Below are 20,094 nucleotides of genomic sequence, written 5' to 3'. Positions count from 1 at the left end.
CTCAACAATCGTGGAGGCCGATCTCCTATACCGAACAATCATGGCCAGTCACCTCGGATATTTAGACATAGTCTTGATGCGTCGAGATCTTGGCCGAGTATATCCCAGTCTGGAAACAATATGGAGTCATTCGCTGGATTCAGCCCAACGCTCCCAGATGCTGAAAATGGAACATCCAAAGATGCAAGACGACCTCGTGTCAGCGCGTCTGAGGGCTCTCTCGACCATGACACTGCTCGGCGGGCGTCGTTGGAAAGCGACCGTACATCGTTACCTACAATGCAAAGCGTTAGACAAGGTCAATATCGTTGATCTTTTCATTATATTGTATATGCTGACTGTTGTACCAGTTCTACATCGGCTTCGCCGAGGCAGTGATCCTACTGCTTCCTCTAATGTTGTTTCTGGCGACTACGTCATCAAACAAGAAGGTCATTTCAATGCTGGCTCCCGGTCTCCATCGCATTCTCGCTCCAGGGCAGCGTCGCCTCTTAGGATACTCCAGCAATGGTCTCAAGGTATCCATCATCGAACACACACCAGTCACCACGAAGAGCCTTTTATTCCAGTTGATCCTTTTCAATCCCAATTTCTTCTCCCTCCGCGACTCAGAATTCCCAGAATTCATCTTCCGATGTGGATTCGGAAACAACTGCGTAGCCATACCAGTGACCCAGAGGGATTTCCGATGAAGACTGAAAGTCACTCTCATCATACTGAGGCTGCTCATTATTCGGCCGACCTTCATACTCAAAGGGAGGATAACGCATTCGCTGCCCATGTACATAAATCCAACCATGTCCACTCAATGGATCTTCACATGATACGTATCTTTTTCCTAGACACTCTTCCACGGTTGATATATCTGCATCTGCTCTTGCGTATTCCGTCGATGTATTTTTCGCGTGTCGCGCGGATATTTGAAGATGCAGAGGTCAGCAAGCCTGATATTAAGCGCATGATCGATGCCTGCGGAAGGGGTGGTAGTCATTTCCAACACGGTCAAACAAACGCAACTGCGACTACCCATAACATCGACGCTGCTAACGCAGGAACAAACATGAAGATGCCGCTTCCAAACAATACTTTAAGCACTACCGCCGGTGCTGACCTGCGTTCAACATCTGCTCCAAATTTAGTGGCAGCAGCCTCCGTAGTCGACCTTCCGCTACCTTTACCAGAAGAGTGGAGCCTCCCATTGGTATCTTCGTCGCTTATACGTTTCAAGCTTTCTTGGGAGGCGTTCGTCGATTCATTGATGAGAGAATGGAAAACTTTGAATGTTGTATCTGCTTTATTATTATCGTACGGACTTCTCTTCTTTGACGATATCCACGACTTACAATTACAATTCTAGTGCTATCTTGACCATGTTCCAAATCGAGGATGCTGCGACTGACCCCCTCACGAGAACCGCTGCGTTGCTTTCTCTAATTTGTGCTATTATGAGCCTTTCATACGGATGTATGTATATTGTACGTTTTGGGACGATGAGGAGTATGTATCGTGCTTCTATCTGGGCTGAAGTATGATCTTTGTTATCCATTGACAATTCATTCCTAAACTCACCTTTCCGATCACAGGAAGCGCAGAAAACGAAGACAGTGGTTTGGTGGAATGTCTGGATTTTACTTGCAATGCCAGCAGCCTGGATGTCATGGTCCATGATTCTCTTCATCGTATCGATCTTATCTTTCGTCTGGCGAACTGGTGCCGAATCCGATCCTGATGAACGCGCACCGCTCAGTAACAGGGCGGCGCTTGGTCCTCGAATCGCTATCACGCTCGTCTTCCTCCTCGGAATGCTGTACTTTTTTCTCATAGTGCGCACACTGCAAAGTTATGGCTCGAATGGTTTTGGGAATGGTGGAAGGACTCGGGTATATATCGAAGCTCAGATTCAGAATAGGGAAGGTACTACTCCCTATCCGCACGATACACATGGAACATCGCGGAGAAGAAGCACAGACGCTCATACGATGATCATTCCCGATCGAGTGAAAGAGTTACGCACGCAACAGACCAAGGACTTTCCACTGACGGCAGATCGTAGTCGTCGGCGTCCCGCAATCGACGTAGCTGCTGACGTGATACGAGGTAGAGAACGAGACCGACATGTTGGAACCAAAGGCATCCCCGATGAACAACAACCTTCACGTCGTCCATTGTTTGGGCTTGGATTGAGAGGAGCTGTCGGAGCAGGAGAAGGCACGGATTCTGAAATCGATCTGGAGAAGGGTGTTACTGGACACTTGGATGGAAACTTGGATTAATTCTTGTGACTACGGACATTAGGACTTAGCCTATCGAACACGGCTGGTTCGTTCTGTTTTATTCCATTGAAGTTTACAAGGCCATCATAATTCCAAGCACCGCAAATCTCTATGAATGCTTGTAAATTAGATTCCCTGACTCCACGACGCACCCGCAACATAGACTCACACAAAACAAACTTGTGTGATCAGAACCATGACATCGCACGCTAAAAGCCTTTATTGACTCCTTCCCATTCAGGATATTCTCGATGAGCCCTCAATAAGTCGTGAGGCCAACTTGCGGCCGGGGCTTTTGCCTCTGGCACTCGACTGCACAATGCCTGCTGAACCACAGCATCCCCAAGAACCTTTTCAATCTCCAATCTTTCAAAATGAGCCTCGGTCTCTTCCTGTAACCCTTCCTTCCCAGCAACAGTGCCTCGCTGAAAATCACTCAAAACGGCAAGTCGAACAATGCGAACCAGCCCCGCCATTCGCTCTGGAATTTGGGGAGTAGAGTGAAGAGCTATGGCGCGCCAAACTTCTTCGATATCATCTTGTGAGATGGAAGAATCTCCAGCTTCTCGTAAAAGAGACGCTGCCGCGTCTGCTCCTTCAATTTCAAAACGCTGAAGCTTCTCCGAGTCCAAGTTGGAGAAAGCAAGGGTAGCACCGATATCATGGAGGATACAAGCAGTGAATAGCAGAGGCAGTCGAGAAGAAGAGAGCTTCTCAAGCCCGCTGAGTGTCGCTGCGTAGATCCAGACACGCAAAGAGTGATTCAAGATTGCGGGAGGGAGATGTTTGCACGATAGAGCGTACGCACGGCGAGAAACGGGATCCAACGGGACAAAATGCGCCAACGTTTCAGGATCGTTGTCGACAAGATTCGGGTTCGGGCACATCGTAAGCAACTGCTAAGAACAATTACTTCATTCACTTCCCGTCGAAGAAAAAATTCACTGGCCAACGTGGGGATCGAACCCAAGACCTTCGCGTTCTATATTAATATTAGCACGACGCTCTAACCAACTGAGCTAGTCGGCCTACGACGAAGTATGTTAAAATATAGCTCATCACCGCTTAGACTTGGAAATCTTGCTATGTATGTATCTATAATTGATGGCAGTTTCCACTCAGCTTCAATCCGCTTCGCATAAACTTGGGATAAATTTGCTTCTATCATATGGGCCGCACCTCGACCTGTAATTGACTGTATCACAATGAAATGTTTCAGTACTAACGCAGGCAAATTTGGTAGTTCGACATCTTGGACCAAACATCCCAGTTTGGTGATCGGGAAATTCTGCCTCGTACTGGAGAAGGTGCTCTCCCTCCTCATCTAATTCTCAATTGAATGTCAAATTGCTTCTTGTAATTTTCTCATCAGTTATTCGACACATTTCCCTTTCATATGTAGGAGAGGGTGGGTATGGAAGGGGTTTTATTGGCGGTCATCGTTTACATGCCTTAACATCGGAGGAGAAATCATCAACAGAGAACCAGATCAAGAAGGTCTTCGAATCGGAGAAGATTAAAGCATATCTGGGAGATGTAGCATTGAAATTCACTGGTGTTCCCTTGAGGAATACCTTGAGCAGAGTAGTCAAGTTCAGAGTTGATGGAGAACCTGAGGGTTTTCTCGAAGGACATTTGTGGTCCGACCTTTGCACATTCACCATCAGTGGTAGTGCTCCTATTACGGTGGAATTCAAAAACCTTTGGTTCTTATTTGTGAGTCCTTTTAACAAACTCATTCTCCATTAATTCAACTTCCCGTTTGTGTTTAGTGATCTGGAAATCGGTCATGATCAGTAGTGACTACCTGCATCACAGGCACTGGCGGAGGGTGGATCCTTGAAGGATGTTGGCTTAAATCAAAGGACGGATGTAAGGGGTACCTATGGCTGTGTTGTACATTGTATAATGTAATCCGAGAGTGCTATCTTCATGAACGACAAAGGCCTCAGTCAAGCTGTTGAGTGAGTTTTTGACACAAGATTAGCTGTGGTACAGCCAAATAAATGACCTTCATACTCCTCAAGGCTCAATTCACAAATTCAAACGTTACCGACGTCGACATCCCCACTTGCATGAGCAGGAAAATGGTTAAATATCCACTCAAACAATTCACCAGCAAATGGGGGTTTAATAGACAAATGATTGGGAAGAAGGATTTCTCCTGAGTCGTCATTCAATGCTTTTGAAGTTTGAACCCTCTCCTAGGATTCGACACGCAACCACTTAGTAGCCAAAGATATGTAGAAACTCACATATGTGAAAGAGCACGTATTCTAAAGCCTTTCTCATAACATCGGACGGTTCGAATTTCAGTCCTGGATGAATAATGAGAACGAGATCGGGCTTTCAAAGTAAATATTGTTGGAATGAGAACAGCGATGAAGGTCAAGATCCTATAGCTAGATTTGAGACAGTGTTGTTTATTTGGTGTTTCCTGGACTCTGGAGCCATCTATCAGTTACTGAGAAGAAACCAGTAGTGTCGTAGTAATCGGCAGGACAACCCAGATACTGATTCCTTGCCAATATCATCCAATGTGAATTTCTGCGTTGACAAGACCTGGTGGTGGAAGAATTTAGCGATTCCTCGGGCCGGGAAAGTTCCCTAGGATCCTGCAGTTCCGCTTAATTCCGTTTCTGCCCGTATTTTTCACTCAAACCACGACCACGACGAGTATGTTTGCACGTAACGCCGCCAGAGCTTTCACTGCTCCTTCCGCCCGTCTTTTCTCTTCTTCATCTGCTCGTCAGACAAAAGTCACTGTGCTTGGTGCTGGTGGAGGAATCGGTCAACCTCTGTCTCTGCTGTTAAAGTTGGATCCATTAGTGTCGAATTTGAGTCTGTACGATATTCGTGGAGCTCCTGGTGTCGCCGCAGATGTCAGTCACGTTGACACCCCTAGTGAGGTACTTTGTTTTTTTCTCTCAAGATTTCGTGTCACACAATTAACTAATGTTGTTAGGTGAATGGGTTCGCTATGGAAAACTTGGACGCTGCTCTTGAAGGTACCAAGGTTGTTGTGATCCCTGCTGGTGTACCGAGAAAGGTGAGCAACATTTTTCTCCTTTCTAAACCGCGCCTGAATTTCTTTGGCAGCCTGGAGTGAGTACCTGCGTTTAAATCTCATGCTTTTCATCTTGTTCTAAATGTAAATGCGTGTCAAAGATGACCCGCGATGATCTTTTCAATGTGAGTCGTATATCGTTGCCTAGGTTCTCAGTACACAACTCCATCCTATAGACCAACGCATCCATCGTTCGTGACCTCGCTGCTGCCGTTGCTCGTGTCGCTCCCACTGCACACATCCTTGTCATCTCCAATCCTGTCAACTCCACCGTTCCAATTGTAGCCGCCACATTAGAGAAAGCCGGTGTCTTTGACCCCAGTCGTGTCTTTGGTGTCACCACTCTCGACGTCGTTCGTGCATCGCGTTTCCTCGCTTCAGTTTCAGGCACCACTCCCTCAGAATGTAATGTTCCTGTCGTAGGAGGTCACTCTGGTCCTACTATCGTTCCTTTGCTCTCGCAGGTTGCAAAGGGTAAAGGACTACAGGGCGAAACTTATGAGCAGCTCGTGCACAGAATCCAATTCGGTGGTGATGAGGTTGTCAAAGCCAAGGATGGTGCTGGATCAGCTACTCTCTCCATGGCTTATGCCGGCGCCAAGTTTACTAACTCGCTCCTCCGGGGTCTCAACGGAGAGAAGGGTGTCATTACCCCCACCTTTGTAAAGAACCCGCTCTTCGCCGATAAGGGCATCGACTTCTTCTCTTCCCCTGTAGAGCTCGGTGTATGTTCACAGTATTAACAGTCTTTATATGTCCTAATGATGTCTCTTTTAGGTTAATGGTGTCGAGAAGATTCACCCTATTGGCCCTCTCTCTGCCGAGGAAGAAAAACTTCTCGAGGCATGCTTGCCTGAGCTCAAGAAGAACATCGAGAAGGGCAAGGCTTTCGTTGCATAAATGCTTTCTAATGGCTCTGGTCTTGTCGCAGCCATGAAAAGCTGTAGAGATTACATAGAAGGATAAGGCGAGGCAAAGTACCTCTTTGGAGATTTATAGTCTTAAGGCCCTCCTTAGCAACCAAAATGTAATTCACATTTATAATATGTTTGAATGGACTGAGATGGTTAGATCCAAGCTTGAGCAGGCTCAAATGTGTTCTATGATTCTATGTAGACCGGTTGCCCAAGCCCACTATATCCTAACCCTACAGTACCGTACATGTTTAATAAGGATGCTTCCAGTGGGTCTTTTGCTTTTCTCGCTTGTCTATGATCTGCTTATGTCCATCCAGTGTTCCCTCCCTTGTTTCAACCTTGGGTTTGAAGGGTCTGGCTGTCTCCTCGGTTAGTTGTTTCTGATGCACCCTCGTTCAAAAAGAGGGTCGTTCAATCCATCCATGATGTATTCGCATCCGGATTGCATGAAATGAAGGATACTTGCGATCATTCTTTTGTTCAATGCATCTGCAATATAAGTACACGATGATTGAACTACAAACCTTATCAACATCCACACTGATCCACACCATACAGCAAGCTGGCGGATTTCAAACGATGCAAGATAATTGACTCGAATATCCTGAGGCTTTGTTGAGGTCTGTTGAGGCTAACCTGAGAGGTCCGAAGTCTGCGTTCTTGTTTCTTGATCAGATTTCTGATATCGGAACTCTATCGTACGACGTGTGGCATGCATGCAGTGCCCGTACCGTCCGCTAGGTCCTAAGATTTCGTTCTTGTTTCGCCCCAATTCAGATTCAACCTCACAAAGTGCGAGATTTCGAAGGTATCAGTTGCCAACGAAGATTTTTGATCATCATAATGTTGTATGGACAGGTAAGTATATACACGAGCGAGAGGATATATATTGGACCTAAGTAACTGGGAGTTTCGAGACTAAATATATCCACGACCTTCTTTATCCCTCTCGTTTTCTTTCTTCTTTAGAGGCCATCGGACACATTCGCTATTAGTGACCCAGTGGGCCACGGCGAAAGACAAGCACGGTAGCATGGACTCTGACACCCTCAAAGAGGAACTTCAGCTAAAAATTGTCACTGTAAGTGGCACCGTTCTTCCCGATAAAGTGATTACTTATTTTTCTGTCACTTTGTGTGGCCATTTCTCTTGGAAGTATGTTACTAGTAAGCTTTCTTGTGTTTGCTGCCTTCCCTCGGTCGATTCATCGATTATTTCTCTTCGTGGACTCTTTAAACTGATTCATCGTTCTCCTAATTCTATCCAGTTTCGTTCCTTGCCTTGTTAGTGAGTAATCCTCGATCTGACATCGACTATAACATTCAGGTTGAGGCTGAATTTTGCCCCGTTGTTCCCCAGGTATATGACTGGTTCATATCCTTGAGTCGAGAGGTGCGCAACGATAGATCTTACCAACGCATCGTCTTACTATTTGTCTCCCCACTTCAGGTTATTCGTGTATGGCAATCAAGATGGAGCCTAGTAAAAGTGTTGTATCTCTACACGAGATATGCACCATTTATAGTGATGGCTATATCAGCCCAGGGTGTGTAATAGTCCCGACCCATCGCGAGCTTCGGGCCTGATGCAGATGATTCTTGTTTGAACAAATTTTGGGACAAAACAGAGAGGGTTTCTTCCGTAAGTCATATATTACCAACGTGTTTTTTGGCTGCTTCCTCATGAATACTCGTTGGGCAGACATGCAACAAGATGACCTTTACCACAAGTATGATGTTTTTTGAACCTAGCGTCCAATCAGGTATTAATCTTCGTCTCTAGTTTTCGCTGGGTTCACCATCGGGATCTCTGACCGTAAGGAGATATTCCATCGACACACCAAAAACTTCCACTGTTTTTTATAGTCATCTTGATGCTCAGAACCTATTCCATCTATAACAAATCTCGCCGCGTTTTAGCTATCTTTGGGCTGTCATGGGTGGTCAGTCCAATCCTTGAATCTTGATCTTCTTGTTCTGAGACGTTGTATCGTGCTTTGTAGGTCATTTCTGCTGCATGTGTCTGGGCTATAATCCGCTTTACAGCCTCGATTCCTGGTGAGTATGTTTATTGAAGTTTGATTTCAATCGGATTATGAACTATTTCAACTAGCGAGTGAAGGTACTGGAGGTTCATCATCTTGTTTCCTGTCCAGTGAGTCAAAAGTGGTATTGGTCTGTTATATTTCTCTGCTGGCGGGTGAATGGGGTGAGTCATTCAACTTGCTCAACAAATGCTGTTGGTTCATTTGACCACTCTTATTTCATAAGTGGTGACATTGCTCACGATTTGGAAAACTTTCGATTTATGTGAGCAAGAAACACGGCTTTGGAACATTTCATTTTCTCACATTGCATTATTGCTAACGACTAGACCATAAATCCGGATTTCATGTCAGTCAAGTTGTTAGTATGGTGTACTGTGAAGGTGGGTGACAACAAAGCTTACATTGAATTGACCCTCACTAATTCCGTGGTAGGTCTTTTTTACTACTTATTGATCTTGCGTGAGCTCTTTATTGCAAACTCTACATTATCTGAAATTGAACGTCAAGAGTAGCATTCACCATTGCAAATGTAGCTGTTCTTCTCAGTGCCACAGTGAAGTTTTCCAAATCTTGTAGCTTGAATTTCAAACTAACATAGATGTGGCTTGTAGGCAGGCTTTCTGGCACTGTTGGATGCGTAAGTCTTCATCTATCTTGATGCAATTTTCATCTAAATGAGCTTACACACATTCAGTCCGTTGACGGTAATGCATTCCATTCTGTGCTGTAGACTGGTGCTACATGTTCGGGATGTGTCTAAACACAGAATGGAGGATGATGATGAGGATGATGAGGATGATGTATTACCTACATTTATTATTGTCACGGTCATGGAGCCCTACATGTCGAAACAGCCACAGCAGTATTACTTGTGATTACGATACTATGTTTTTTTCATGTTCCCCTTCAGCACTACTAGTACCACATTGTCATTGCATTTGATTCCGCATAAAGTACCCTGAGATTAGTTGGGGGAAAACTCAAATGCTTATTCAACCTTTCCCTAAATAGATAGATAGATACGCAGCTCTCAGTATTTTAGAAAACCTTTGTAAAAATAAGTTGATGTTTCCATCATGATCATGATGGACAATCATACCAGCCAGTGAATCTGCACCAGATCTGTTCAAGAGTAACGAGCTTCCTGAGTGTCTTCGAATACATCTGATTCTGATTCTGCTCGAAATGAACTCTGATAGACTTTCAGAGTCTCAAACAAGGGGAGCACCTCATTATGCTATCGGGGTAACCCGGACCGGGAGGGAGCTCACCGTTCCCAGGCCCCAGGCCCTTTGAATTCCTTCTTCCATCCCGACAGTCCCAGAGGCGATGATGCTTGTGCCGGCATCGGGAGAACCTCTGGAAACCGGCGTTCAGTTCTTGGACCATGCCGTGTGATAAATTTCCTTTCCTTTCCACCAGATCGTTTTCAGTCAACTCAGATGGATTTCGTTCGACTTTCCCTGCAATATTTGCAGTGCTTCATTCCTTTTGACCCATCTAAACCCAGTCTGTGGATTTCGATGACATCGATTGCACTTAGTCCGGCTGTGTGGAATATCGTCGCTAGAAACGGTGAGTTTTTCTGTGGCTGGACATGGGGCCAGTGCATGGGACCTTCGGCAAATTGTACATCTGGGTATTTCCTGACATATCAGGCAGTTAAAGCTAACGATTGGTGGTACTATTGAAAGCTGGAAATAAGGGAATGCACCGTGACCCTGTCTTAGTATTTGCCCTTCTGTTATTTGGCTTCATGACTTTGCTTACAGTCATACCATATGCAGAATACCGAAATCACACCTTGACACGCAAGGTCTTCGGTGGAAATGCCGGAGCGGCTTGTTATTTTCTCGCCGCCGTGATATTCTCGTTTGGGATGTTGAGGGACGTCCTGTAAGTACTTTGTTTGAGGCGTTGCAGACGAGTCCCCATTCTTTGTTCCTAACGGTGCAGATACCGTCATGCCCTACTCCAACAACCGCATGAACTCCTTTTGCCACAACCTTGGAATACCCTTGTGGGTGGTGCACTAATAATAGGCGGCCAGGCCCTAGTAATGAGTTCAACATGGCAATTAGGCATAACGGGAACCTATATGGGCGATTATTTCGGAATCTTGAAGGACTCTAGAGTTGAAGGGTATGGATTGACTTTTCCGAGATCACTAGCTGACGATGTTTGTCCCAGATTCCCATTCAACATTCTTCGAGATCCTATGTATGTTGGGAGTACCATATGTTTTACTGGTGGCGCGTTTTGGTGAGCTCTGGTATGCATAGGTCGGATTGTGTGAATTTTCATTCTTCGGGTTGAACGTAGGGGTGAGCGCCCAATAGGTTTGTTGGTCTCTCTATGGGTATACTTAGTGTATGCTATCGCTTTGCAATTTGAAGGGTGCGTAAAATATCTCATCAGCATTTGAAGCTATGTTAATCTGTGTCAATCTGTCGTTGGTTTTGAAGGCCATTTACGGATATGATCTACTCTACACGAGCAAAGCTGCAAGCTCCTGAATACTACGCGGACGATGCCGAGGTGAAGAAAAGACTCTAGTTGTCGTGTTGCTCACGAGGAAGGACTGCTCATTGCAATTAGTTCTATCAGGATTGGTGGAACATCAGTAATGTACCCGATATAAGATCCGTAAGGAAGGAGCGAATGCCTTTTAGCTTTATACATATCTTGTTTATACCAATGAAATAATGCTATCCGAGTCTCCCAAACAAGTTTTTCTATCGGGCGCGTGTAATGTGCAGATATGTGTTGCTCTGCAATGTGCGGGTAGTGCGAGACAACAATGATCTACCTTTCTTTCCGCGTTCAGAGACTTAGTCCGGACAGGTCCGGACCGACAGTGACAAGCTCAGTCGAATTGGGATATTCGGGCGCTTATTTGGAAATCGTTGTTTCTAGCCACTATCATCTACTAGTATCATCCTGTCTTTACTATGGTTGCTATCCATGACCCTGCTGCTCTTGGAACTACATCTCTATCACCACAATTCTCCTCTTCACCTTCGTCAACGTCGCATTCGAAAACCTCTCTACATTCCTTTAATATTCGTTCTCTCATAATACCAAGTGCCGCAGGACTGGGAATCGCCATCGCTTTCGCCGCGTTCGGGTTCATCTTCTACAAGAGATTCTACTCTAGCTCTGGGACTGGAAGAGCCTATCTTGTCTCACAGGTCGGTGTCATATAGGTACACGAGATGATAACAACAAGATTATCATCTCGCTCTATCCATCAATCTATGCTCATTCCCACTCTAGGTGAAATCCGATGGCGGTGACAAGTACAGTAAGTTGAAACCACTCAAGCTACTTTGTGCCAAGAATCAAATTGCCTTGGAAGAGAAACACGCCATTCATACAAACACCAACACGATTGCTCATGCTAAGCGTTCCTCCTTGTTTCAAGGCATCTCCGAAATGCACCTCGCTCAAGCTAATATCCAAAGTTCTCTACCGAGTAGACCACCTGGCTCATTACGTCTCAATCGTTCGTACCGTTCTCGCCAACTCGATGCGAAGAAACCGCCTTCAATGTCGCGTGCGCCGCTCACTACTCGTCCTGCTCTCGCTTCTCCCGCTTTAAACCCTTCTTTACCCTTACCTGCGTACATATTTAATGAAATTCCCGCCTTATGTTCTCCGCCATCCACATCGCCGAAGGAAATTTTCGAATGGATCCAATCCGACTCGGTCTTGAACTCTCATGACGGATACTTACGCGCTAGAGAGGATTCTCGACTATATGTCTGCCCCTCGTTTCCAGAGTCCGGCACCCCGACTAGTATTCTTGCTCAGCAAGCCCGTATATCATCAATGCTTTCTTCGTCAACCATGAATAGAACCTATGGTGTTCGAGAGCAATCTTTGCCGCACTCTCTACGCTCGCCCTTATGTGGAGACCCTAGTCCTACCAATCCTCGGGGCCAAACAAGTTCCAAATCCAAAGGAGCGGCCCATGTTCCTAGCATTGAGCATTTGTTCAAGGAAGACTGCTATTTAGGTCCTCTAGAGCAAGGAACAAGGTGGGGTTCGATTTCATATACTCTCGACAAGCCTATCTCGAAGCGCAAAGACACAAAGACATTGCAGAAAAGTTCGAAAGCTGGGAAGGCCGGCAAAGAAAACAAAGGTTCTATTGCTCTGGCAGGATAGTCATCGAGGTAGTTGAAGTATCGCGTTGGTACAATAGCATTGTTTCGCAGCAGGAAACTAATATGTTTTAATTGCGCACTTATAGTTTATAATTAATAATTAGCTATGCAGTCCTTCTTAGCTCAGTTGGTAGAGCGCGTCACTAGTAATGACGAGGTCAGTCGTTCAAGTCGGCTAGAAGGAACTGACCGAAAACCTTAAACCATGTTTTTCCACCAGATAGTGGTGGGAAGTTGGGAATGCATTTTCCTGTAGATATGTATGAATCACCTTGCTTGGCCAACTCCTTTTCGCCATCTTTAATTGACGCAGTTTGTGTTCCATAACGCAAATATGCCACAACACGGATTCCTTTTCGGCCTGGCTTGTCCCCCATCTGCTCACTGCTCCAACTATCTCAATGCCCAACCACCTCATCTGAATGTTAAAGATATGGCTTGTACATCTTCTGTGTTTTCTACATGCCTTTTGTGCTCTGGAGACTAATGCCATGTACTTGTTGAAGGTGCACATTGTGAGAAAAAATTGTACCAAAGCTCACTATTCTGTCCATAAAACATCTTCGAAATTGTGATATATTGTAAAATGAAGGCAAGGTCAGTGCCTCAATACGAGGCCCTTTCCCGGTCTCTCTATGCGATGCCGATACAACGAGGAGCCGACTTTCGCTACTTCAGGTTTTCCCATTTGATTATTTGCTATATTAGGAAGTGCGTCGTCCACGCCATGGAGCCTACTCCGATGTATCTTCTGCAGTTTGTTAAAGAGGTAATCTACAGACATATTCCATGATGAGATATTAAAATAAGAATGATTAGAAATACACTGACCCGCCAGAGGAGAATGATAGACCCTCGACATCTGTGCGCTTTCAAATACACATTCAAGCTTGTCCATCAGCTCTGCCTCTCTCTCGCTAGGACTGTTTTCATCCGAGTCCAACTCGACATTCAGCGAAAATCCAGTTCCATTACTCAAGACTCGAACTAGACTAATCTCTTCAATCAGTACTTGACCCACGGCAAGCCAGAGGGATCCAAGGAACGGATTGGGATTGGGATCAGCAAAGTTAATGCTCGTCTCAAAATCACTACTGCGCTTGAGTGACCACTGTTTTCTGGAAAGTTCTGCTATAGCTACTGCAGCGTCTAATCGTTTCTGACCGCTTTCGCTAGCCTCTAATGGAAATGAGTTTAGGGATGAGTCAAGGGTCGGAGCCATTGTTGCTATTTTGCTATGGAGAAGTATAGTTGCGAGATGGGCTATCATGTGTGTGGTGAAAAGTATCGATTCGTTACTGTCGTTTGAAATTGGTAGTTTGAGGGTTGTTTTGAAATGGTCTATGACGCTGTCGAGCTCAATAAAGCTAGTGGCAAATTCAGTTGCAGGTAATGATTGCATATCTGTGATTTTTGAGGAGTTAGAACTTGGCTATATGTACTACATGGATACATACTGGGATGATATGCCAAAGCGACTGAAGCTGCTCGGGACAGAAAAATTGAGGCCTGTGCATACAGTGCAAGTTTCGAGTACCCTTTCCCCGCGGTACTGCCAGGTTGGTGGCCTCGTAATAATTTCAAAACGGTAGCACTATCCAAATAGTCCGGAGATAAATTCTCATGACAGGGGACGTGTTAATGAGATTGGATGGGCCTGGTGAGTAAATACTTACCTTTTCGTAATCTTCGATATCCATTGGCCATGGCGTATCAATATCTTCCACGTACCGCTCGAGTGTGGGATTCGGACTCGAATCAGCGGCAAGTGCCCAACAATTACTCATAGTAATAACCGTCCAAAATGCATTGATGCGCTCCCCCTCTGAGATTGGATCCACAGAATGAGGAAACAAAGGCTCTGGGTCCTTCGCTGAATCGACATTGAGTCGATTTTCGAACTTGGAAGTAGATGAGGTGAGGCAGACAACCCAAGGAAGAGCTGCAGACGTCAGTATATCTTTGTCTCTATTCAAGCTACGGATCTTATGAAGCTTGGCACCAAAAGCGATAGACGTGGCTGCACTGAGATGGTATTTCCCTTCTAGAATACGTCCCGAGCGGAATAAGTATGTGGAGAGAAGGAGCTCGGCCTGGATACCGTGGACAATACGGTCGGGATGTGAGGATGAGAGGATTCCTGCAACGTCGATTTGGGCACGAGAGAGATAGAGAGCTTCTTGAGAGCTAACGCTGGCACTGGCGAATACTCCGTCATTTAAGATATTGTTGTGAGAGTGTGATTCCTCAGGCTTGAGGATGTAGCGTTCTGAAAGGCTGAACCCCAGGAGGAGGACAACGCTAATTAAACCTTGACATGGTCGACCAGGCGAGTCGACCGGAAGTAGCACAGCACGGCGGAAACGTGGGGTATGAAGAAAGAAGTTGAGATCAGTTGCATGACGAAAGAACGCTTCCAGTCTAACTCCCATTTCAGACAACTATACAGGAGTATAATGATCGGACAGTACCCACAATTGAGGACTAAGAATATTCTCATCTTCCGGTGGATTGAGAAAACCCTGTAATGTACAAGGAATCGAGGTGTATTCGGGCTTAGGAATCGTAAGTTGCGTACCTCAGAATTTGACTTTTGTACCTGATAAGGACTGTGCAATTTGACCACAGAAGCGTCGGATGAGATCTCGAGCTCGCGTATGCGGGCCTCCAAGGTCTTAATAGTTTCCTTGAGGACCTGCTCTTCAGTTCGCCTCAGCTTTGGGTCAGAATATTCACAAAGTTGATCCTCTAGTTCCGAAGGAGGAAGTCTGATACACTGAGAACAAGTGGGTTTGACGCCGTCACATTTCTGTTGGAGAAACCTAAGAGCCCTTCAACATATATGATCGAACAGGCATGCATACCACTTTCCGTCGCCTGCGGGTTTTTCAAAGGATTAGAAAAAGCCACAGGCAATGCACGACCTAACTTGCCTGCAACTTCCGCAAGCTCTTACTCTGCCACCACTGTAAGGACTCCGCTCGGACCTTTGAGGAGGAGTTCTCGATCTACTTCGCTGAGAAGGCATTGACACTGAGAACAAGGATTATATGAAGTGAGTAAAGCCGGGGCCGCATTCTTAATATGTCGATGGGTACGACGAAGGCATTGCTAATCGACGCCGTTCCTGCCCGTCAGTTACATTAAGCTTTTCCAAAATGAATAACGTCGGATCAATGTTGATTAGAATTGCTGGTGATGATGCCCTAGTCGGTTTACCATGAATGCCTTGCGTATCCCGGATTTCCTACGATATACCCAACATGATCAATCTCAATAGCGATTGCGCTGTGGTTGTTCAAGCAGTAAAAAGACGGAAAACATATTAAGGTCGACAGGGCGTAATGTCTACTTCCTAAGTCGTAGTATTGGTGGAGGAAAGAAACAGAATGATTCCACGTGGCGGCAATAGACTTATCGTTTTTCGGATTTCCAGCTTTGACCGGGCCACTTGAATCCCACAATCAAAGATGGTACGACATGTAGGTCTGGCAATCTACGAGTTGTAATTAATGTGCCTATTTGGGATCACTTGCCTCCGAATGCCAGAGAGAGTTACGATCCAAGGTCGCTATTAGAAGCAGCTTGAGATAGCTTGAGATGAAGTTCAGAGACCATTACATCCGCCGCCACTACTTCAAGCAACCTACATTTAGTACCGCTGTTATCATAGAGGGAGGGGATTGGATTCCAAGTTGAATCGCTCCCTGTGACCAATCCTAATTACAAATCCCCCCGCATGGAACCCCTGGAGTAGTATTCAGTTCTGTAGAAAGTTTTGAGTTTTGTACAGAAATATTGGATGTCTGCGAAAGGCAATTGTTAATGTGACGGGTCCAATCACTTCAACTGTTCTGGCCCGCTCTGACTGAGCCAATCCTCACCAATAGTCCTTCTGATCAGGATAGGATAGGATAGGATAGTTAAATTATACTGGCTAGGTCCGATTCCCGAACGACCAGTTTACCATACTGTACATCTTCTACTTAGATTACAGTAATGGAACACACATTTCTACTACAGGGGGGTGATTATGTACTTTTCAGTCTTGATGAGGAAAAAGCAGAAAAAAAAAAACCTCATGAAAAATACACGGTCTTCCCTGCCTCAATAATGCATGCTGAGTAAAATCTATACAAATTTTCAGTTTCCCAACTCTATGCTTTTAGGCAAGTTGCAGTTCATATCACTATGCACAAACACCATGATCCTTTGTTGCAGTCACTTGTAGACACATGAATACTTCCAGGGAAAACATTTGTTGCAGACACATGAGTACTCCCATAAACCGGTGACGGCAGCAAGCCGGCACATCTGGGCCGGAAAATGTGTGCAAGGTGACCGGTGACCAGTCATCATCGAGCTCGATGTCCAGAGTGCCAAATACATTGAATAGCCACCAGACTTGTAAATAGGGTACAACAATGCCATGCTGAACCACAAATCAAAATTTGGAGCAGCCCGATAACTAGAATGTGGTGGATTCAACAAGTACTTTTCGGATGACCTTTCTTTTCTGTTCCTCATGAAGAATCCCTCGAGCTCTTGGATCTTCAGTCCAGTGGTTTTCCAGTTGAACAAACAATCTCCAAAACAGGATAATCATCAACTACACTGATCAAGCTTCCTTTGAATAATACGAACAACCAGGTCGCGTTGAACATTCACAAATCCGTATCATCTTTTCTGTCCTTGTTGAAACCTTGTCGGAACATTCTTGTGTGATGATATAACCTTGTCGAGACATTCTTTGGTGATATTATGTCCTTTCTATTGAGCTACTCCAACACCCCACCGAGGCTTATTTCAGTATCATGACGGATGGTATGGGAACTGTGCATTTCTGACAACTATCCTGCAATTTCTTCTTCCATCACTCTCAATGTTCTTCAAATAAAAGTCTCGGGATTCTCTAGCACGTAGACAGATAGTCCAATATGATTATGCATTCTGACACTATATCTTGTTAAGTTACCATTGTCATCGGATCCTAGTTTTTACCGTAGTGTGAGCGTTAAAATCCTCGCTGGTAATATCCGAAAAGTAGTTCACACTCAATTTTTGTAATTCCATTTCACCTTTCATTCCAAGCTTCAAGCTTCAACACTAAGTAGGATGAACTTGATCATCATGATCTCAACTTCGATGACTTCTCACAGCCTCTCAGCATAAGCCACGACTAATACAATGGGTACATGAGCATGTCCCAAGATACGCTACCGTTCAGTCAGCGTTTCTTCTAATTTTGATACAGAACCTAAACGCTGGGTAAGGTTTAAAACAAGGCAATTCCTAACAGAATCCTCAGACAGTGAACTCTACCAATCCCTCGAATATCACAACGATGTTTACTCCAGGATGTGAGCAAAACTCTGGTTTTCAAACCTGTTCGTATTTTGACCGCGTTCGTCCGTTCTTTGCAGTTCTTTTTGGTGCACTCGCACTCTTGGGCATGCTCAGCAACAGTGTCGAGACCGTTAATGCTCAAGTACCGGGTAATACCATCCCGCCTCTCTCTCTTGACAGCGCACTCTGGATTTGGACTGGAGAGCCCCCCGGCATCCCTGGTATGCGGGCTTTCCGCAAGACACTTCCGGAGGGGACGTCAAGGGCCGTTTGTGTCACCTTTGCGATTGCTGCGTAAGTGTCTTTGATTTCTTTGCTGGTAGGCTAATGTAGTGATGAGATATGTACCTTATATGATAATATATCCAACAGCGACGACGCCTACACTGTCTGGGTCAATGGAGTCGAAATCGGAGATAATATCCGGAAGGGAGGTGACCCTGGTGGTTCCGCGTTCCGCGAGCTAGACATCTACAGTGTCTCCCTCAGCCACACGAAAAATGTCATTGCAGTAAACGCAACTAACGTCATCAGCGTGGATGGGGTCATCCTCACCGGCGTTGTTCAATACGAAGATGGATCACAGGTTACTTTCGTCACAGATGCCAGCTGGTTGACCGCGGGCAATATTCCCCCTCCTGATAGATTCCAGCTGATCGACTTCGACGACAGTAATTGGGCTCATGTTGCTATTATTGGCCCGGTCGGTACTCAGCCCTGGGGCGTGCTGCGCTTCGCACCTTTCACCGGAAAGGCGTGCGGTCAGTCCGACCAGCCAGTTGGTCCTGATGGGCCTTACCCTCTGGCCTGCCCCGTCCTGCCGCCGCTGCCTCATGGCGCAAAGAGCCCTTATTGGGATCTGCGCCACCAGGTGGACTGTGAGGTTCGGAGGTTGGAGGAAGCACTATTTCTCTGTCAACGAGAGAAACAGGCCCTCATCGACAAGCTTCTCAGACTCTTCAAAGAGATTGGTGGAACAGACTTCTGCCAGATTGTCCAGTGCACATAGTATGTCCAGTCCGACAGCGAGGTTCCGAGAATCTGATCCTAGTGTATCCGAGTCCGAGTCATCCTCCAAGAGAAACCTGAAGGTGGTGTTCCGCCGCCGCCGGTTCGAACATACCTAGATACCACCATGTTCCAGCTTATTTCAAGTTTTCCTCTTTCATGTTCGACACAAATATATATTTGAAACTTTGGTAGCATTCGTTCGATGATTGTTAAATCGTCGACCGGACTTTTTCAAGTACGATTTTCCCTGTCTTGTTCGCAGATGCGTACTATATATAAGGAGTACGTGGTTACTGTAACTTCGGTCTCAGTGAGGCCTCTACAGTAAAGTTGTCAGATCATGAGTGTGAGTGGATGTAGGCAACCACGAACCGAAATCGCCAGCATGATGGATCACCTATTTATAAGACATGGTATCCGCTATTCCACCTGTCTGTGAGTGCGCGATGAAGATTTTGTTTCTGGTCTCCATAAAGTTGTATAGTCAGTTACGATGCCTCTGTGTTGCAGCGCGAAGCATCTTCAGTCATCGGAGTTGAGAAATAAAGATACAGGTGTGGCCCGGACCGGTACTCTTCCCACTTCCATTAATACTTGTTCTCTAACAGTGAACACCCTGCACTCGATGGAACAAACTCTGCACCAGCTATTGCAGATGTAGCCCCACCTCCTCTTCAAAATCGCGTCAAAGAGTCACACTCAAGAACACAACCTATATCGTCGCAACGGTCATGAACACTGCCAACTTGGATATTATCAACAACTCTGTGTATCGGTTGGGTGTCAGAATCAGACTAGCGCGCGACTTTTTGTTGGGGGTGATGGTAGATGCGACGGGCGTGCCACGTTGGAGTTGAATGGACTTACTACGATTTCAAGAATAGATTATCCTGGAGATAGTGTGTTCCATCTTGCAAATGGAAATGAAGACCTTTTCGTCTTCCTCTTGGACATAATGACTGAAGCCTCCGTAGGCTTCCACGGGCGTATCTGTGTTCTCCGCCTTTGAAAAACCTCCAAGCTCATTCCCATGACCACCTTTCATCGCTGAACAAGGGATCCTTCAACTCCCTCAAATTGTTCCATGCCATCGTGACCATTCAATAACCCATTCAGTCCACCTCTTTGGTCCTCCCTGGTCTCACCCAAGGCATACGAAGCAGCTGCAGGACAAAGCGGGGTGACCGTTGTGAAGAGGAAATTAAAAAGAATGAGCATTTCCCGAGAACGTGAAATCCGAGTCCGAGTGAATTGGTGTCTTCAA

The 20,094-nt window shown here is 45.6% G+C and overlaps 8 protein-coding genes and 2 non-coding genes across 10 annotated transcripts; 7 read left to right on the top strand and 3 right to left on the bottom strand.

Moving 5' to 3' along the window:
• Nucleotides 1–1,066: 1,066 nt before the first annotated feature.
• Nucleotides 1,067–2,273, top strand: C8R40DRAFT_1044124 (uncharacterized protein; the record flags this gene model as incomplete). Its single annotated transcript, XM_046224213.1, has 3 exons — nt 1,067–1,305; nt 1,358–1,526; nt 1,584–2,273. The coding sequence occupies 3 exons, from the start codon at nt 1,067–1,069 to the stop codon at nt 2,271–2,273; spliced, it is 1,098 nt and encodes a 365-aa protein (XP_046086957.1).
• A 209-nt stretch (nt 2,274–2,482) lies between these two features.
• Nucleotides 2,483–3,160, bottom strand: C8R40DRAFT_1160423 (uncharacterized protein; the record flags this gene model as incomplete). Its single annotated transcript, XM_046230016.1, has 1 exon — nt 2,483–3,160. The coding sequence occupies one exon, from the start codon at nt 3,158–3,160 to the stop codon at nt 2,483–2,485; it is 678 nt and encodes a 225-aa protein (XP_046086956.1).
• A 58-nt stretch (nt 3,161–3,218) lies between these two features.
• On the bottom strand, nt 3,219–3,302 carry C8R40DRAFT_t113. The gene has a single exon. It is a non-coding gene; the product is annotated as a tRNA-Ile (tRNA).
• Nucleotides 3,303–4,951: 1,649 nt separating this feature from the next.
• Nucleotides 4,952–6,240, top strand: C8R40DRAFT_1043709 (NAD-malate dehydrogenase; the record flags this gene model as incomplete). The annotated part of the gene is made up of 6 exons (XM_046224186.1): nt 4,952–5,182; nt 5,239–5,322; nt 5,373–5,378; nt 5,442–5,465; nt 5,517–6,065; nt 6,118–6,240. The coding sequence occupies 6 exons, from the start codon at nt 4,952–4,954 to the stop codon at nt 6,238–6,240; spliced, it is 1,017 nt and encodes a 338-aa protein (XP_046086955.1).
• A 659-nt stretch (nt 6,241–6,899) lies between these two features.
• C8R40DRAFT_1101555 (uncharacterized protein) lies at nt 6,900–9,525 on the top strand. Its single transcript, XM_046227954.1, has 18 exons — nt 6,900–7,338; nt 7,414–7,423; nt 7,525–7,544; nt 7,617–7,649; nt 7,707–7,803; nt 7,885–7,898; nt 7,959–7,986; nt 8,040–8,072; nt 8,123–8,199; nt 8,260–8,314; nt 8,370–8,465; nt 8,528–8,566; nt 8,631–8,684; nt 8,737–8,763; nt 8,817–8,857; nt 8,916–8,941; nt 8,999–9,349; nt 9,402–9,525. Exons 1-17 carry the CDS (start codon nt 7,291–7,293, stop codon nt 9,177–9,179), a joined length of 879 nt encoding a protein of 292 aa, XP_046086954.1. The 5' UTR covers nt 6,900–7,290; the 3' UTR covers nt 9,180–9,349; nt 9,402–9,525.
• Nucleotides 9,526–9,746: 221 nt separating this feature from the next.
• Nucleotides 9,747–10,860, top strand: C8R40DRAFT_1043788 (phospholipid methyltransferase-domain-containing protein; the record flags this gene model as incomplete). Its single annotated transcript, XM_046224192.1, has 6 exons — nt 9,747–9,879; nt 10,092–10,200; nt 10,261–10,446; nt 10,495–10,566; nt 10,627–10,701; nt 10,770–10,860. 6 exons carry the CDS (start codon nt 9,747–9,749, stop codon nt 10,858–10,860), a joined length of 666 nt encoding a protein of 221 aa, XP_046086953.1.
• A 395-nt stretch (nt 10,861–11,255) lies between these two features.
• C8R40DRAFT_1169986 (uncharacterized protein) lies at nt 11,256–12,474 on the top strand (the record flags this gene model as incomplete). Its single annotated transcript, XM_046231464.1, has 2 exons — nt 11,256–11,495; nt 11,581–12,474. The coding sequence occupies 2 exons, from the start codon at nt 11,256–11,258 to the stop codon at nt 12,472–12,474; spliced, it is 1,134 nt and encodes a 377-aa protein (XP_046086952.1).
• Nucleotides 12,475–12,585: 111 nt separating this feature from the next.
• C8R40DRAFT_t120 lies at nt 12,586–12,658 on the top strand. The gene has a single exon. It is a non-coding gene; the product is annotated as a tRNA-Thr (tRNA).
• Nucleotides 12,659–13,071: 413 nt separating this feature from the next.
• C8R40DRAFT_1169985 (uncharacterized protein) lies at nt 13,072–16,091 on the bottom strand (the record flags this gene model as incomplete). The annotated part of the gene is made up of 7 exons (XM_046231463.1): nt 13,072–13,247; nt 13,305–13,877; nt 13,931–14,093; nt 14,150–14,894; nt 14,949–14,995; nt 15,052–15,295; nt 16,033–16,091. The coding sequence occupies 7 exons, from the start codon at nt 16,089–16,091 to the stop codon at nt 13,072–13,074; spliced, it is 2,007 nt and encodes a 668-aa protein (XP_046086951.1).
• Nucleotides 16,092–17,961: 1,870 nt separating this feature from the next.
• C8R40DRAFT_1027405 (uncharacterized protein) lies at nt 17,962–18,579 on the top strand (the record flags this gene model as incomplete). Its single annotated transcript, XM_046223098.1, has 2 exons — nt 17,962–18,113; nt 18,192–18,579. Coding segments are annotated over 2 exons (540 nt in total), but the record flags the coding sequence as incomplete, so codon positions are not given.
• Nucleotides 18,580–20,094: the final 1,515 nt, after the last annotated feature.

This window comes from Lentinula edodes (assembly GCF_021015755.1).
Source record: "Lentinula edodes strain Le(Bin) 0899 ss11 chromosome Unknown C8R40scaffold_15, whole genome shotgun sequence".
Classification (NCBI taxonomy): domain Eukaryota; kingdom Fungi; phylum Basidiomycota; class Agaricomycetes; order Agaricales; family Omphalotaceae; genus Lentinula; species Lentinula edodes.
This window is presented reverse-complemented; position numbering and strand designations above follow the sequence as displayed.

Coding starts and splice junctions, on each gene's coding strand:
- C8R40DRAFT_1101555 (XM_046227954.1), top strand. CDS start 7,291: ATGGACTCTGACACCCTCAAAGAGGAACTTCAGCTAAAAATTGTCACT. Junction 8,073..8,122: donor CACCATCGGGATCTCTGACC/GTAAGGAGATAT, acceptor TGTTTTTTATAG/TCATCTTGATGCTCAGAACC. Junction 8,858..8,915: donor CTGTTCTTCTCAGTGCCACA/GTGAAGTTTTCC, acceptor TGTGGCTTGTAG/GCAGGCTTTCTGGCACTGTT.